Genomic DNA, 18,793 nt, shown 5'->3' with positions numbered 1-18,793 from the left:
AATAAGGGACTACATTCTATGTTCACATGCAGATACAGGGAGAGATGTAAGGGTGGAGATAAATCAAGAAATATAAAGAGATGTACAAATAAGGATTCAGAGGATTCAGAACATCAGAAACAGAGCCACTTCTAGAAACTACAAATTCTTGGGGGGAAAGAAAGCACCTTTACCTCTCCCCTAGAAATTTGTACAACTCTTTGGAAAAGTGCTAGGTTTTTGATTGTTTGTTTGAACATGAAGTATTAGTTTATGTTAATTTTATAAATTATAAGTGGCAAAGAGGCCCCAGGTAACATTTGGAGAGCAGGACAGCACAGTGTTTGAGTGTGAGCACTGGAACCAGAGTGATATGGTTTGGATGTATTCCCACCCAAATCCCACCTTAAATTGTAGTTGCCATAATCCCATGTGTCATGGGAGGGACACTGTGGGAGGTAATTGAATCATGGGGGCAGATTTTACCCATGCTATTCTCCTGATAGTGAATAAGTCTCACAAGATCTGATGGTTTTATAAAGGGCAGTTCCCCTGCAGAGTGTCTTGCCTGCCCCTGTGTAAGACGTGCCTTTGCTCCTCCTTCACCTTCCACCATGATTATAAGGCCTCCTGAGCCATGTGGAACTGTGAGTTCATTAAAACTCTTTTTCTTTATGAATTATCTAGTCTCGAGTATTTCTTCATAGCAGTATGAAAATGGACTAATACACAGACTCTCTTTTTCAACCTTATCTGGACTCATAGAAACTGGGTCAACTTTGGTCAATGGCCAATCATCTGTGAACCTCAGACCTCAATTTCCTCCTTTACTAAATGAACTTGACAATGGTACAGGTGATTGTGAGGATTACAGGTGATTCTGAGGATTCAATGAGTGTACTTATCAGAGCATCTGACATATAATAGATATTCTCCATATATGAAAAAAAAATGAAAGAACAAAGAAAAAATTTAAAACATTATAATGAAATAATTCATACAGAGTAAATGGGAAAAAAATGATATCATTATTCAGATTTTTAACAACTCAGCTGAGTGTACTATGTCCTTCTCTAAGCATGCACATTTTTCTGGTGAATATTTTCCCTATCCCAGCTTTTCAGGTGCTGTCTTCTTGGTCTTGATCAATGGGCCCTGGGTACCCATAGCCTTCCTCAAAGCTTATGAGACTTGGCAAACCACTGGCCTCCTTCTGTGTCAGGGGTTGGCACTGCCAAGCGCATCCTCTGATTGTGATCCTCAGGCCTTGGCAGCAGATGTACAATTTTCTTGCTTTAATTAGGCTGAGATTCATTCTTACATGTGACAGCTGCAAAGATATATTCTCTTTACAATTAGATGTTACAATACTTGTATTGCCTAAACCTTAATTTTAAGTACATTTTGGTGGCCCTTGTCCCTCCTTTGCCCCTTGGTTGCTTCAAGAGACAGCATATGGCCCAGTAATTCTTTAAAGCTCATTTTATGGGCCATTCTCAGGCACTTCCTGCTGGCCTCTGGAACAGAGCCTTGTTTGTGACTGCATTTTTGCTTATGCTCCTGCCAAATGCTTCCTCCAAAACCAGCAATAAAACCACAGGACCTGATAAGCCATGGCCATCAGAATGGTTTAATGAGAGCAACCTCAACAATCGAGGTCGTTAATAGCAGCCATCACTGCAGGATTTGTATCCCGTGTGCAAGGGCAGGCTGGGCAGGTCACCTTTGTGGTCTATGAGAATATCTCCAAATATTATAGAATTTGAGACCATCTCAGAGAACGATCTCATTCTAAGCAATTTTCTTTTAAGCAAAAATGGATAAGACAAAAATAGAAACTGATGGTTCTCTCTGGCCTCTCCTTGTAGAAGAATAAATCTAGAGTTCTTAAAGGTCTTACAGAGCAAAGAAAATATTCATTGGATGCTTGTATGACTACCTAATTCAGTCACCCTTGCCTCAGAAAATGATCTGAATTAAATCTTGTTTCCAGCCAGCAGAAGGGTATTTGAAATACAGATTGGATCTGTACAATAGACCTTGTTCAAAGCATATTCACATAAGATGACACATAGTTTAAATAAGGCAGAATTATATCTTGTCTATGATCTATGTGCTATTAAACAGTTTTAAAATGTGAATTATTAATTAAAACCTGTGAACTAGTAACATTTTGGAATGACTGTTTTGATAGCTAACAGGACTTGTATGACTTTTGAGAGGCGTTGATTTCCTTTCATGTCAGCTAATAGAAATCCCATTGTAATCATAAAAGGCACAGAGAAATTATGTCACAAGCGGATGCTGTTTAAGTGGAAGTGAACACAGAATATATTAAAGTATCAGTGTTCTTATCAACAGTGTGTTATAATGACTCCTGATTAACACTGAAAAGATGATTGATGTTCCTAGGACTGTGGAGCACTGACAATGTGACATTGAGAGAATTCAATCAAAAGCTTGTTAATTTCATAGACGCATTCAATTTCTCATTACTCCTTTGTGACAGTGTTTGTTTTTGTGACCATTACAATGTAGTCACAATTTAATGGGACCTTTCAAAAATAATAGTAAGAAAAAAACCCTTAAAATTGTCACCTATGATGATTATTACTAGAAACAGAAAGAATGATTTCAATATATTAATTTTTCATTTTAAAATAAAGTTTATTAGGCTGATTTTTATTCAGGAGTCACATTTAAACTGATACAAACCAAAGTCATAAAGGACTCCCAAGTCAAGGCAATAGTTCACATCAACAGTGCCAACATATGTAGGCTGATTTAGTTTTTCCATGGCCAAAGAAGAAAGGAAGCATATTTGATGTAAATTCCTCTATGAGAAACATGGTAGGCATGCCAGCTTCTAAATTAGTATAAAGCTAATGACGACTGATTGAGAGCAGGTGGAGAAAGGGAAGCAGGTGTAGTTGAGGATCAGTAGAGTTTATCTTAGTCAAATACTTTTGTTATTAAAAGTATAGAAAATATAAGACTTTCTCAATTTACGTATCAGATCTGCTGAATCTATCTTATTGAACTCATACTTTACATGGATTGAAAAGCAATGCTTACAAAAAGAACACTGATATGGGAAGTAATGTAGTTAGCAGAGATAAACCGTGAATGTTTCAAATAAGATCATCTACCTCCAAAAATTTTTTTGGAACTAGAATGTGATATTTAGCTTGTATTTTTAGATTAGTCTATCTGAACTTTGTATCAGTCGGAGGAAAATGCATAGTTGGCCCTAACCACTTGGAATACCACAATCATGGTAATTACCACTACCAAGTAGTTATAATTACCAAGTAGTGGTAATTACCAATACTCCAGACTTTAGTCTAGATACTTTAAATTCATTATTTTATTTAATCCCCATAACAACCCTGCTAAAAATAGGTGTGTTTATTGCATCTTTTATCTTCCCAAATGACCACCCAATGCTCTCCCATCAGTTTGATTGAAAAATTTCAAACCACCATCGAAAACTTTCTCATCTAACCCAGCAAAAACTCTGCAGTTCATCTTATATAAGCACATATAAGTTTTGTTTTAATTTCTCTTTCCTTACAAAGGCCAATCCTTCCATGTGGGTTCTGATTATCACCCTTCAGGCTTTAGAAGGACCTTATTTTATCTGTTTCCTGAATAATCAGTCTCTTTCTTTACTTGATCATTTATTTCAGCATAGTGGCCTCACCCTCCAAACCTTTTGGTATTTTTCCTAAATCTCACCTCTTATTCATAGCCAACTCTAAAGAGTTCTCATGACTGTGATCTCCATGTCCTTATCTGCTATCTACTATCTACTTCTCAATTAATATTGGCTTCTTCCCCAGACTCTACTGAAGCTTTTCTTGGCAAGATCACATATGACCAACATTGTTTTATCTTTAATGTTCATGTATTATTCCACCTCTAGCTTTTTACACAAACACTCTCTCTCTCTCATCTCTGTGGGTCCTCTACCTCTAAATATGGAGGTTTTCAAGCTTAGCTCCTAGACAATTGTCCACCAATTTGCTCATGCCAAAAGTTTAAGAGTCACCCCAGCAGGTTTACATTCATACCTATGACTTCAAATATGGTGTATATGCTGATAAATCCAATTCTTAGCCCTAAGCTTGTTTTCCTGCAACTAGACGGTACCATCTGGGGGTGATGGGAGACAGCGACAGATCATCAGGCATTAGATTATCACAAGGAGTGTGCAACCTAGATCCCTCACATGCGCAGTTCACAATAGGGTTTGTGTTCCTGTGAGAATCTAATGCCACTGCTGATCTAACAGGAGGCAGAGTTCAGGAGGTAATGTGAGTGAAGGGGAGTGGATGTAAATAAAATGAAGCTTTGTTTGCTTGCCTGCCACTCACCTCCTGCTGTATGGTTTAGGGGTTGGAGATCCCTGTTTTATAGTATTTGTAATATTGTCACTTAGATAGTTTATGGATAAAACAAATTTAATAGATCCAAAATGAAATTCTTGAATTCCTCTAAACAATACCAATAATTTGTTCCAATTAGACCACAGTAAGGTTGTTAAAAAAAAATAAACAAAACTAAAAAACTACAATATGTAATCTTTAGAAGACTTTAAAAGACAAAGAGAGATGTAAGTAAAGATGAGTAATCTCTACTTTCACATCTCCCAGCCATTTCTCTAAGATAACCAACGTGCATTTTTTTAAAAGTCCATTCTGTAACTTTATGCCAATTTAGTAAAAAACTTACATTAGTTTTTTACTGTTTTTCTTCCATAATAGGATAATGATGTATCAATATTTAGTGACTTTTTAAAGAACATGACATTAAGAATGTTCCAAGTCAAACCATTTAGATTTGATGTATTCTTTCTAATTTTCAATGACATGACATTCTATGCATGTTCCAGGTATGATTCAATGATGTGCACTGCTATATTATTAAATTATTTCCAATGCATTTTATTTGTATTTTAAATTTAAGCCAAATGTATTATACATACATAACCCACGATATCCTGCTTACTACTGCGCTTTCATTATGAAACCTTACCCATTATGCACTAATAACACTGACTTCTATTCAATACCACAAAACTTCCCTACATTTTTTAAATCCAGAAATTTAGTACTGTTTTTTTCATTCTGGAAGCAATGCTTTCCCTGTACCTTACCATCATTGCATGGCTGTCTCTCATCTGTCAGATCAGTGCTCTCTTCTTTTCTTTTACAGGGTATCTTAGGGTAAAAAGTTAAACTGATGGGACAGAGACCCCAAAACAAATGCCTCAAAACAAGATAGAAGTTTACTTATATGTAACAGAATGATCTGAAGTTGATGTTCCAGATTAGCTATGTTTCTGCTTCAGGTCCGCTCAAATACCCAGGTGAATGGTGGCTCTTTTGTGTTCAACAAGTGGCTTTCAAGACCTCCCATATCATTGGCAATTTGGCAATTTAGGTGGGTGTGGTGGTAGGTGGATCAGGAACATCAAAATTTGTGGAGATTTCCTCTCAAACATAGTAAGTGAAAGTTTTATTCATCATTTTTTCTTGCCATATTTAGCCGCAAAGAAGCCTGGGAAATGTGATCTCTGGTTAGACAAGCATGTTTGATCAACAAATCTACTATTATGGGAGACGGGAGAATAGATCTTGGTAGACAATTTCAGTCTACACTCAAGGACACTAACCACAATTTGTAAATGATGTATGTATTTCTTTTTAAAACAATATTCTGGTCTTCCTATTAGGTAGTAAACACTATAAGGGTAAAATACCTGCCTGTTTTATTGTTTTATTCACAAATAAACCTTCTCCCTTTAATACAACTTCTGTCTTTCAGTATGTCCCTTTTTTTTTTTTTTTTTTTTCCTCTTTTTGAGACCAGTTCTAGCTCTGTCGTTCAGGCTGGAGTACAGTGGCACAATCTCGGCTCATTGCAACCTCCGCCTCCTGGGTTCAAGCAATTCTCATGCCTCAGCCTCCTGACACAGCTGGGATTACAGGCATGTGCTACCATGCCTGGCTAATTTTTGTAATTTTAGTAGAGATGGGGTTTTGTCATATTGGCCAAGCTGGTCTCAAACTCCTGGCCACAAGTAATTTGCTTGCCTCAGCCTCCCAAAGTGCTGGGATTACAGGAGTGAGCCACCACACCCGGACTAGGAGGTTAATTCATTAAATAACTAATTGAATGAATGAAAGGATTTTACAGGTAAAGAAACTGAGGCTCAAAGAACTTAAACAATTTAGGAGAATGTGTGACCATTCTTCAGAAAGGTGGAAAGATTTATGCCTCAGATGGCTTAACAAGGTAGCTAGTAAGCACTCTTTCGACTCTGAATTTCTGTGATTCTGTTATGTAGGAAATCATTACATTCCAAATAAGATCATGAGACTGCTTCGTAAAGGAGTAAATCAAGAGAAAATTGAAAATATACTTTCTGACTCATTGGTTCTGTCACATAGAACGCTTTCCCTCACACCATTACATCCTAAATTCACATAGATGCCAACCACACTTTAAAATGGCAACCATTAATCTAAGATGCTGGAAGACTGCAGCAAACTTGTGATATACCTTTTTAAAATCACACCTTCCTTGGACAGACAAAGTAAATATGTGTTGGGCTTAACAGATTTCCTGCTAGGCTACACTGTCTGGAAGAATAAAAGCAAACAGATAGAGTATTGTCTTTATCACATACTGTGTTTAATTAAAAAGAAAGAAAGAAACACAAGATTTTGCAAGATAATAATAAGTGCAGTTAAATTGATTGTCAACTAACTCTTCTGGTCAGCAAAGTATGAGATTAATTCCCCTTCATAATAAAAATATTCTTGAGATTCTTCTTTAAAATATTTCTTCTGCAAAGTAACTAATTATAAATCCGCTTTTCTTTGTTTTCCAAGATATTGAAGACTTTGAAACTAAAACAAGAAGCACAGTATCTGTCCGAGAAGGTCAAGGTGTGGTGCTTCTCTGTGGCCCACCGCCACATTTTGGAGGTATGATGGGGTGTTTTGGGTCACATCATTAATGCCGTCACTTGGAGAGTGATGTGAGCACATCAGGTCTTAGAGTCAATGATCACCTTTTATCAAATCAGAGAAACTGTGAATCTCGTCAAGTGCATTTACTGCAAACAAATAGTTCTATATCCAAATATTTTCTTTTTAAAATATTTGTTCAAGCAGCCACGCAGCAAATATGTCTTTAAAGAGATACAGCATGGCATTGTACGTAGTGTGAGTGCCAGGGCTTTGTAGAGAAACTGACCACGGCTGTAATTTGGTGCTGTGACAGGCAAACTTCATGACAATGGGGCAATTTCTTTAACCCACTTTGAGGCTTGGTTTTCCCATCTATAAAATAGAGACATTAACTGTTTTTTGTTTGTTTGTTTGTTTGTTTAGTTTTGCTGTAAATATTAAAGGAGCTAATAAGTGTAAATTGAGTAGTGTAATAACTAGTACTTTAGTAAGCAAAGGAAGTTAAGATTGTTACTACATTTTTATTTTGGGGCTCTATGGAGAAGCAAATTCCAACCAACACTCCTCTTGGCAATGTCACATTAATTATTGGAAGGATAGACCCCATTAACTGGAAGCAAATTCTGTATAGGACCAAATCAGAATGTCTCTTGGCAATGGAAAAGTCAAGCAATAAATGCCAGCCTCTACTTTGGAAGACTCTGGATTGGTCAGTGGATTGGCCCGTTGTCAGGGATAGAAACTACTTACTGATTCTCATCCCCTTGGGAATGAATTTTCTCAAATTTCCATGATTTGGTAAATTTAGTCATGATTCTCAACCCACAGTGAACATGAAGGAGGTAGTGTGAAAACATCCATGGGGTCATTTGTTACAAACCAATATCACACTGATTATATTGTAGAAAGCTTAATAACAGCAAGGACTTACACAGCACAGACCCAAGGACTTTAACATGTCTTAGATTCTTAAATTTTCACAAAAACTTTTAAGAGATATATGAGTATAATTATTGTTTTACAGGCTCAGTACACTATAGAGAAGTAGAAAGATGTTAATTAACTGGTTTAAGGTCACACAGCTGACAGGCAATGAAGCCAATATTAGAATCCAGGAAGTCTGGCTCCCAGACCCTTAGCTCTTAACTATCACTGCCCTTGTTATAGTTGATTTCCACTCTGGAATGGGAGAACCTTTAAAATGCATAGGACAGGTGTTTAAAAATAAAATTTAAGCAATTTACTTTTAATGTTAAGCCAAATATTATTTATGAGCCTTGAGAAACTTGAAAGCATTTTTCTATTATTATTTTTACACACCCTCATGAATTGCCATGACCAAAAGAAAAGAAAACTAATTCAAAGTTAACAATATCTTATTCAGTATTATTACAGAGTATTACAGCATTATATTCACCTGAAATGATAGGGAAGAGTTGCAATGCTTTTAATGCTATATTGAGATAAAATAATATTGTTTCAGAATACACAAAAATTGCTCAGGCTCTTTTGGTACTTATTTTTTAGCCGTATAGAAAATTGTTTTCCAGCACCATAACACAAGATGACAAAATACGCAAAATCATATCAGTTTGTCTTGTCAGTCTATGTCATTTTATGCTCTTATGATATTATTCAAATATTCTTTATACTATTGAAGATTGTTTTCAACTTTGTTTAATCGGGAACAAAAGAAATGTAAAATATTTGTAAATGAATCAGTTCCATATGTAAAAAATTTTTTAAAATTAAAAGGCAGCCAGACAGGAGATGCTTGTCCTTGTTACCTTGTCACCTATCAACATTAAAGGATATGTTGATCTTTTAAAGCATGTGAGGCTCTCATTATAGTAGTGCCCGTGGGATCAATGCCATAAAATTAAGTCATAGATATACAAAAACTGCCTTAAATTAAGACCTTTGTAACTGAATAATCTTGCTGCATGGGAGTAATGGCAAATTGTCTAATACCAATTTTTTTTTTTTTTTTTTTTTTTTTTTTTTGAGATGGCGTCTTGCTCTACCTCCCAGGCTGGAGTGCAGTGACTCGATCTTGGCTCACTGCAAACTCTGCCTCCCGGGTTCAGGCAATTCTCCTACCTCAGCCTCCCGAGTAGCTGGGATTACAGTTTTGCACTGCCATAGCCAGCTAATTTTTGTATTTTCAGTAGAGATGGGGTTTTGCCATGTTGGCCAGGCTGGTCTCAAACTCCTAACCTCAGGTGATCTGCCCACCTCGGCCTCCCAAAGTGCTGGGATTATAGGCATGAGCCGTCGCGCCTGGTCCCAGATTTAATTTATGTTACAAGTAGCATCTCATCATAATTCCAAGCATATTTGTTGGCTGAATCCTGTTTCTTGCAGTTAAGGTCCCTGTTTCCTTGATGACTGGCTGTTAAAGTACACTCTCAACTTGTAGAGGCAGATGAATTTTTGGCCATGAGCATTTGTCCATTGTCAAAGCCAGGAACAGAGAATCTCTCTCACATTAAGTCCCTCGAACACTTCAAATCTCTTTAGTCAGGAAGAGCCCCATCTCTTGTAAGGGCTCACCTGATATAGACCATGCCTACAAAAGCTGAAGTCAGTTTCTTTAAATCAACCTGTGCTATCTAATCGTATCTAATCATGGGCGTGATCTCTCATCCTGTTACAAGTCACACTCACACTCAAATGAAGAGAATTATACAAAGGCATGGGTCGTTGAAGGTCATCTTGGAATTTTGCCCTACAATATGCTTCTCAAATATTATTTCTTCTATTTCCAATCTCCCTAAAGGCTCTATATTTCCTACCACACATGGCTCTCACAGAGCAATGTCCTAGAAATATATTAATGGGGGCAGACGGAGTTAACAGAGCACTGTAAAGTAAATGTTGGCATGGCCAAATTATTTTTTAAATCTCATGTGTAAATATTTAAAAAGCTTCTCATAAAGAAAAGTGCCACAGAATCCCCAGAGATAGAAGGTCATAACGGCTGATTTTTTTTAATTTTTATTTAATTATTTTTTTGAGACGGAATCTCCTTCTGTTGCCTAAGCTGGAGTGCAGTGGCCCGATCTCTGCTCACCACTACCTCCGCTTCCCAGGTTCAAGCAATTCTCCTGCCTCAGCTTCCGAAGTAGCTGGAACTACAGGCGTGTGCCACCACGAACAACTATTTTTTTTTGTATTTTTAGTAGAGATGGGGTTTCACTTCTGAGCTCATGATCTGCCTGCCTCGGCCTCCCAAAGTGCTGGGATTACAGGCGTAAGCCACCGAGCCCAGCCAAGACTGAAATTTTTACATCAAATTTTTGATAATTTAATTCTGTTGTCTTTTTCAACATAAACAATCAGCAAGAATGAGTCTCACAGGGAGTTCTGCAACAAGGGAGAAATCACGTTAAACTTGATATTACCAGAATATCCTGAATTCTTTATGCTTTCTTTTTAGTGTATTCACATAAATTATAGAAAAACAATTTTTTAACAAGGCAGGCTTATCAAATATATTTTAGTGTGATATATGTGTGTGTGCCACACACACACACGCATATAACTGTATAGAACAGTAAGAAAACGTATCAACGTGGCTAAATTTTATAAATTTACCCAGCAAAGAATGGCTCCACAAAACAGAAAAGTGTCTAGTTGGTTTTTCCATGTAAATGATTGGCCACAACCCCATGAAACAGAGTAATCAACATAAACCACATAAACAGGTACTTTTATAGAGCTGTCCTTTCTTCTGCATAAACAAACAGAGACCTGACTCCTGCATAGGTCTTCTGTGAATGCTTTCTACCCAGTTTTGAAGCATAAACGCAAATGTGCTGCTCCTCTAGAAAGAAAGAGTTTTACATGGAAAGGTTATTTTAGCAGAGAAGGCATCATAGTGAAAAAGAAAAAGAACCTAGGCAATAATGCCAGGACACAGTTCAAGACACTCTATTTTATCATTTCAAAATGTGGAAGCAGAATAGGCACCATTCTCTGTAATCTGAGTGGAAGAGTATATTTCTCTTTTAATCCTGTTCCCTAATCAGAGATGGGTTTTGTGATTGTAACTGAATCTCTGTCCTTTGGACCAGACTCAGCCCTTGTTCCCATCTTTCCAAAAAATCTCATCTGTAAAATATTTCTGAGAAATGTAGGTTTCACGAAGTTTTGTAAGGACAGCACAGAGAGGACTACAAGGCACATCTGATCACAAAACTTCACTGAGATTCCTGTTAGACATCTCCTTCGTTCCTCCTAAACGCTCTCACTGGTAGGCTATGACTTCCTACATCTTCCCAACAATCTCCAACAATTCCCTTGATTATCTGTTATAATTCTTCTCCATTTGGACACCTATCTCAGAAAAATTCAATACTCCTTTAGCTTCTCAGTGCTTGGCAGAACGAAATTTAGTAGTTGGCCAAACAAAAATATTTTATTTCTTCCACTATGTCCCTGCAGGGTTCCAAGGTCATCCCTTGGTTCATGCAACAGAAAGAGGCAACACACAACTCTTTTATTTTATTTTTTCTTTTTTTTGAGAGGGAGTCTCGCCCTGTTGCCCCGGCTGGAGTGCAGTGATACCATCTTGGCTCACTGCAACCTCCGCCTCCCAGGTTCAAGTGATTCTCCTGCCTCAGCCTCCTGTGTAGTTGGGACTACAGGTGCATGCCATCACACCTGGCTAATTTTTTATGTTTTTTTAGTGAGACGGAGTGGGTCTCCAACTCCTGGCCTCATGTGATCCGCCTGCCTCGGCCTCCCAAAGTGCTGGGATTACGGGTGTGAGCCACTGTGCCCAGCCCACAAAACTTATTTTATATTTATTTTATTTATTTATGGGGCATAGGATGCCACTGTGCCTTTGGCTGAACTTTGAGCTGTATGCAGAAAGGTCTTTCCACCATGGATTCTCACTCACCTCAAAAGTGAGCTTTTGTTAAGTTTCAGTCACTCGTCACAAAAAGTCTGCACAAACTATTTGCAACAGAGCTGAAGGCAGAATTTCCTTTAAATTTTGGAATAGACATAACACCCTTGAAACCAAAACTGAAGGAGGAATATGAAAACAAGTAGTCAATAAACTTTCATGGGCCCAGTGAGTTAGTCCGGCCTCATAGGAAATTTTATTTAAGAATGACAGAATGAAGCAACGATACATATTGTCTACAATAATTAAAACCTCCTTCACTATGTAGTAATAGTTTCACTTTATCCAAAGTAAAGAACACTCTTTCCCTTTATTAGATGGATATGAAACTCTCAGCTGGGCGCAGTGGCTCACACCTGTAATCCCAGCACTTTGGGAGGCTGAGGCGGGAAGATCACCTGAGGTCAGGAGTTCGAGACCAGCCTGGCCGACATGGTGAAACTCCATCTCTCCTAAAAATACAAAAATTAGCCAGGTGTGGTGGCGTGTGCCTGTAATCCCAAGCACTCGGGGGGCTGAGGCAGGAGAATCACTTGACCTCAGGAGGTGGAGGTTGCAGTGAGCCAAGATCACGCCATTGCACTCCAGCCTGGGGGACAAGAGTGAGACTTCGTCTCAAAAAACAAACGAACAAACAAAAAAGAAACTCTAAATCCTGAGCTCATAAAAATTATAAGTTTAAAATTTGATTTAGAGGAAATGTTCCATTCCCTCCTCAGATCCAACTTTCAGGTTGGTAGAACAATTGAATTAATGCCAGAAGTTTGGATCATCTATGTCTGTAGCAGGAAGATAGCACTACTGTCTGAGCCCACTGTTTGTATTTGCATCAATAAAGACGTTGACAATTCCACTTAAATTAAAAGTCATTCCTAGCAAAGGCTCACAATTGTGTTATAGAATAAAGAGGAAAATTATGTAGAGAAAAAAGCGCTAAAATTTAATATGCTCTTCCTCCAGTTGGTGCATTTGCTGTTTCTGGAGTAAATGAAAGTGCTTTTGTCTTAGTGGGTAGGTCAAATTGGCAGTGGACATGTTACTCTGAGGCCCTTTGAATGTGTAAAAGGCATACAGGCCCAATAGTCCCTGTTGGTATAATAATAATAGTAACGATAATAACCATATTATTGAACTTGTACACTGAGTATTCACTCAACAAATATTTATTGTGTAGTTACTAAGTGCCACTTGATTTTCTGCATTTTAGTGATAAAGTGGAGAGGAGAGACCAAGTTTTTAGTTCCATGAATCTTATAATAAAGAAATGTAAAGCATGACAGGTGGTAATAAAAGCCAGAAGAAAAATAAAAGGGGATAGGAAATAGTAGATGTTGCTATTGTATATTCTAAGGTAAAAGAAGATTGCACTGCCATTTGAGCAGAGAACTAAAGAAGTGAGGGAGTGAGACATATTAAGTAAAGGTAGTTCAGGTGGAGGAAAGAGCATGTGCAAAGAATCTGCAGGGAAACCATGTCCAGCGTGTTGGGAGAATGGCACTGAGGTCAGCATAGGTGAAGTAAAATGAGCAAACAGGAGAGTATATGAGGACACACAGCCTTACTTTCAGACATTTTAGGTACTTTGCCTTTTCCTGTGAGTGAGATGAAAATTCACTGGGTTATATTCAGAACAGTGACATGCTTTCTCTGACTTTCAGTTTTAAAAATTTACTCTGGATAGTAGACCACAGAGGGGCAAGAACATAAGCAGTTGAAAAGTGATTGTGTTAATTCATGAGATATAATGGTGACTTGGACCAGGTGGATTGCTGTAGACAAGTAGACAATTACCAATCTTCCATATGTATTTATAAGGTATAACCAAAATAATTTCCTGAAAGACTGAATGTGGGTTATAAGAGAAAGAGAAGGGTAAAAGAGAACTCCAAGAATTTGGGACAGACCAACTGGAACATGGAGTATCATTTATTGGGGTGGAGTTGATGAAGGGGGAGCAGGTTTAGGGATAGAGTAAATCAGGAATTTGTTTTAGGAGATGTTAATGTTCAGATACCAATCAGATACAAGGGTGAAAATTTCCAGCAGGGAGCTGGATTACCTGTTTAGCGCAAAAGATCTGGTTTGAAGAGCTAAATTTGGAACTCACCTTATATAAGTAATATTTAATACTACATAATTGGATAAGATAATGAATACTTACTGTGTACTAGGCATTCAACTCAGCATTTGCAATACCTCAACTCATTTAACATTTTCAGGAAAGATATGTCAATTTTACAAATTGAGTATTGTGTTAAAATTGTTAGTGTTAACTAACAACTATAGTTAACTGAACTAAACTAATAACATAACTTGACCAAGATCTTGTCTCTGGAATTCTAAAGATCTTGTCTAAACACCAGTGCATTTATTCCACTGCCTAATTTTCTCTGGCATAATCTGGTCTAGAAGAGACACTTAAAAGTTGTTAAATAGTACAAGGAGATAGCAAGAGTTCTTTACTGGAGACTGTGTAAACAACCCACGGAGAGGTCGACTGATTTACCTAAAATTAGTGTACACTGTTAGAACCAGGAAGCTCATGGCTTTTCCCACTCTTCATAGCTGGCCAAAGTCAGCCCTCTAGGAAGTTTATTTCTTTAAGTTCCATGTTTGTACATTCCTTCCCTTCACTTTCAGACTCCATTCACTCTTAGAAAGACTGTTTTCCTTGCTTTCCAGCACATCAAACAGAATTCTCCTGTTGCAGCCTGTTACCATTTGTAGAAGCCAGGGTTTTCCAACACTGGTACACTTTGTGGCAGTAGGGCCAGATGTCGGGGAGATAGGGAGTAATTCTTTCTTTCTTTTTTTGTTATCATACTTTAAGTTCTGGGGCACATGTGGAGAAGGTGCAGGTTTGTTACATAGGTATACATGTGCCATGGTGGTTTGCTGCACCCATCAACCGGTCATCTACATTAAGTTTTTCTCCTATACCTATAGGATGGTATAATGCTATACCATCCCTAGGCCCTCAACCCCCAACAGGCCCCGGTATGTGATGCGCCCCTCCCTGTGTCCATGTGTTCTCATTGTTCAACTCCCACTTATGAGTGAGAACATGTGGTGTTTGGTTTTCTGTTCTTGTGTTAGTTTGCTGAAAATGATGGCTTCGAGCTTCATCCATGTCCCTGCAAAGGACATGAACTCATCCCTTTTTTATGGTATAGTATTCCATAGTGTATATGTGCCACATTTTAAAGAAAATGTGGCAATCTATCATTGATAGATAGGCATAATATCCAGTCTATCACTGATGGGCATTTGGGTTGGTTCCAAGTCTTTGCTATTACGATATTAACCTTAAAGGTAAACAGGCTAAACGTCCCAATTAAAAGACACAGACTGGCAAATTGGATAAAGAGTCAAGACTCATCCGTGTGCTGTATTCACCATATATTTGTATCCTATGACTTACTCAGTCTCCCTTAGAATTGGAGGTTTCCCAGCAATTCACTGAGAAACTGGCTATGAGATAAGAGTCCGGTAGGACTGGTTTTGCAAAGTACAGGTCAAAAAGACCCCACCGATAAAATGAGATGTGGTAAAGAAGCCAGTCAAAACCCACCAAAACCAAGATAGTGATAAAAGCTATCTCTAATCATCCACACTGCTCATTATAAGCTAATTATAATGCATTAACATGCTAAGAGACACTCCTACCAGTGCCATGACAGTTTACAAATGCCATGGCAACTTCCAGAAGCTACCCAATATGGTCTAAAAGTGGGAGCCTTCAGTCCTGGGAATTCTCCTCCCCTTTCCTGGGAATCTAATGAATATTCTGCCCCATGTTTAGCATATGAGCAAGGAATAACCACAGAAATAGCCAGCAAGCAGCCCTTTGGGCTGCCATGCCTATGGAGTAGCCACTCTCATTCCTTTACTTTCTTAATAAACTTGCTTTCACTTTACACTGTTGACTTGCTCTTGAATCCCTTCATGTGAGAAGCCAAGAACTCATGTGGCCTCCCAGGCTGAACCCCAGTGTTGGGGTTTGCCTTGAGACAGCTGTGTTTTCATTCCTTCTCCAAGTAGTTTTGGCCAATGTACAACCAGTTCTATAGTTATTTGGAATTAGCAATATTAGGAACCCGTGAGACCTTTATTTAACTGTCATTCGTAGGCCATAAAGACCACCATCTCCTTGATTCCAAACAGTAGGTGTGTAAATCAGAAGGGATCCAATAAAATCCAGGTGATCAAGCAGTAATTGTGGAATGACTGGGAATTCAAATAGGAGTGGATTTTAAAGGTGTTAGGCACTTTTCTGTGTTACATCATAAACTTCCTTGGCCCTAATATCAATGACTTCAGTCCAGAAAAGGAATTATTCTTCCTGGATTAGGTTTTTGCCACTGAGCTAGCATAACCATGATTTACCACCCAAGAGTCAGTCACATTTAACCCTGGAGCACTACACAAGGTTTGCAGTAAAGTACACACATTCTGGAATATTCCAAAGGGGGGATTTACCCAGTAAATCTGAACACTATACTTCAAGTTCTTTATTCTGCTCATTTATTTTCTGCCTCAGGAAACATGCTACCAGTTTTGAGATCTGTTCTACAGTGCCAATAGAAGTTCTCAGTGTCAATGTTTATCATGATGGTTCTATTTCACATGACATATTTTTCATCTAATAAAAATTACATGCTATATAATGGGTATAATTGCATATATCTTTCTTGTTTGTATTTTAAATATTACAGTACAATATATAGGGCTGTAAAAGATGTCAAAACATAATCATGCTCTGGGGAAAATAGGATTTGTTGTATGCTTGAGAGAGCAGCAGATAGAGTCTTCAATCGCTTACTGCAGATCTGCCGTTTCTAATAATAATAAAATTGTAGAGGATGGTGTCATTGTGAAACTACAAAAAATGCTTCAGGAAGGACCAATTATCATTCAACACTAATGCTACTGCTGAATCATCACAGGAAAAACGCATCACAACCATTAATAACCGATAAATGTCATACATGGTGGAGAAAGTATTTAAAAATTCAATGGTTTCAACCTAAGTGGCTCATGAATTACACATTTAATTAAGAAAAGCCAAATGGGAAGGTTTTTAAACTTCCAATTTGGAAGGTTTTTTTTTCTTTCCCCATTAAAAGATATACAAATTAAGCACAGCAGTGGCTGATGCTGGAACAAAACAGATAAAAGCCCCCAGTGCACGCTGACTGTTCAGATGAATGGGAAGAGCCAGCCCATGGAGAGAAGGGAGCAGGGCAGGGTGAGAAATACTATGACAGCAAAGACTTGCAGCTTTACATCTTCACCAATTCAGAGGGCACAAAAGGGCGCCTTGACTGTACTCCCAGAGCTGCTGCTAAATCTATTCCCTTCTGCTTCTTCACTTGTAAAAATGAAGAGTAGGGCTGGCAGGTCTCACAAATCCCTGCCATCCCAGACATTTTATGAATTTATAAACTAAGAAATAGCCTTTTCTCCAGACTCCAACACACCACTGAAACGCAAATGTACAAGGTGGTCCACCATTAAAAATCCAGGTGTTTCCCTTCCCGGTGTGATTATGCAGAGGAGACAGAGTTTTATCATTTTTATCAATGATTTCCAAAGTGTAGCTCCAGATCCCCCAGTGTCATTGTCACCTGGGAGCTTGTTAGCAATACAGATTTTCTGACTCCTCCTCAGACTTACTGAATCACAAAGTCTGAGGGTGGAGCCCAGCGGCTTGTGGTTTAGCAAGTCTTTCAAGGGGTTCTGATGCATGAAGTTTTAGAATCTCTGCTTCAGAGAGGCCCATTTAAGAGGGAAAATTTACTTCTACAAGTTTTTATATCAGTTCTACTCCCTGATAATATCACCAATAAGTACTTTACAGTAATTGCAAATGACAGTTTAACTAATTAATCTATGAAGTTCTTAAGAAATTGGACGCAGGACAGGCAATGTTAATGGGGGAGGGAATGCACAGTGAGGAACATTTGTCTTAGAATGTGAGTAAGGTTGGTTACTTGTGGAGCTTGGGAGTTTTAAAGGAAGGTTAAAGGTGAGGAGGAAGAGTCAAGGAAAGGAAATGAACATAGAAAAAGAGGATCAATTATAAAGATATTGAAAAGTAGAAAGCTATTGTTATGGGAAAGGGGTTCAGATCCAGACTCCAAGAGAGGGTTCTTGGATCTTGCACAAGAAAGAATGTAGGGCGTTTCATAGAGCAAAATGAAAGTAAGTTTATTAGGAAAGTAAAGGAATAAAAGAATGGCTACTCCATAGACATAGCAGCCCTGAGGGCTGCTGGTTTTCCATTTGTATGGTTATTTCTTGATTATATGCTAAATAATCATTATATACCTCCCCTTTTTAGACCATATACGGTAACTTTCTGATGCTACCATGGCATTTATAAATTGTTGTGGCACTAATGGGAGTGTAGCAGTGAGGACAACCAGAGGTCACTCTCATTGCTATCTTGGTGTTGGTGGGTTTCAGCTGCCTTCTTTACTGAAACTGTTTTATCAATAAGGTCTTTATGATCTGTATCTTGTACTGACCTCCTATCCCATCCTGTGACTTAAAATGCCTTCACTTCCTGCAAATGCAGCCCAGTAGGTTTCAGATTCATTTACACAGTCCCTATTCAAGATGGAGTTGCTCTGGTTCAAATGCCTCTGACACTATTATTAGGGAAAGAGCAAAGATTTGGCATGTGAAGAATCTAGGTTCAAGCCCTACTCCTCCCACACGTTATGAATACAATTTTGGGAAATTACCTTTGTACTTAGTTCTTGCACCCTGTATAACGGGCTTATTAGCAATATTTTTTTTGCCTCATAAAGCAATTGCTGGTGTGATGAAATGCAAGGTTTTTTTCTGAATTTATTATTAATCTTTATGTAATCTTCCCTATTTCTGGACTAGATTCTTCCAGCAGCTTCTAAAT

At 38.1% G+C, this 18,793-nt stretch overlaps 1 protein-coding gene across 11 annotated transcripts in view; it reads left to right on the top strand.

The window, feature by feature from the left end:
- CNTN6 (contactin 6) overlaps positions 1 to 18,793 on the top strand; it is a 303,195-nt gene that overhangs the window by 178,587 nt on the left and 105,815 nt on the right. For all 11 annotated transcript variants that reach the window (XM_025375846.1, XM_025375841.1, XM_025375842.1 and 8 more), the window contains one exon: positions 6,879 to 6,974. Coding sequence is in view for 8 of the 11 variants with exons in the window: in XM_025375841.1 (XP_025231626.1) it covers positions 6,879 to 6,974 (96 nt within the window). In the remaining 3 variants the exon portion in view is untranslated. The remainder of the gene's footprint in view (positions 1 to 6,878; positions 6,975 to 18,793) is intronic.

This window comes from Theropithecus gelada, chromosome 2 (assembly GCF_003255815.1).
Source record: "Theropithecus gelada isolate Dixy chromosome 2, Tgel_1.0, whole genome shotgun sequence".
In the NCBI taxonomy this organism is placed as follows: Eukaryota; Metazoa; Chordata; class Mammalia; order Primates; family Cercopithecidae; genus Theropithecus; species Theropithecus gelada.
This window is presented reverse-complemented; position numbering and strand designations above follow the sequence as displayed.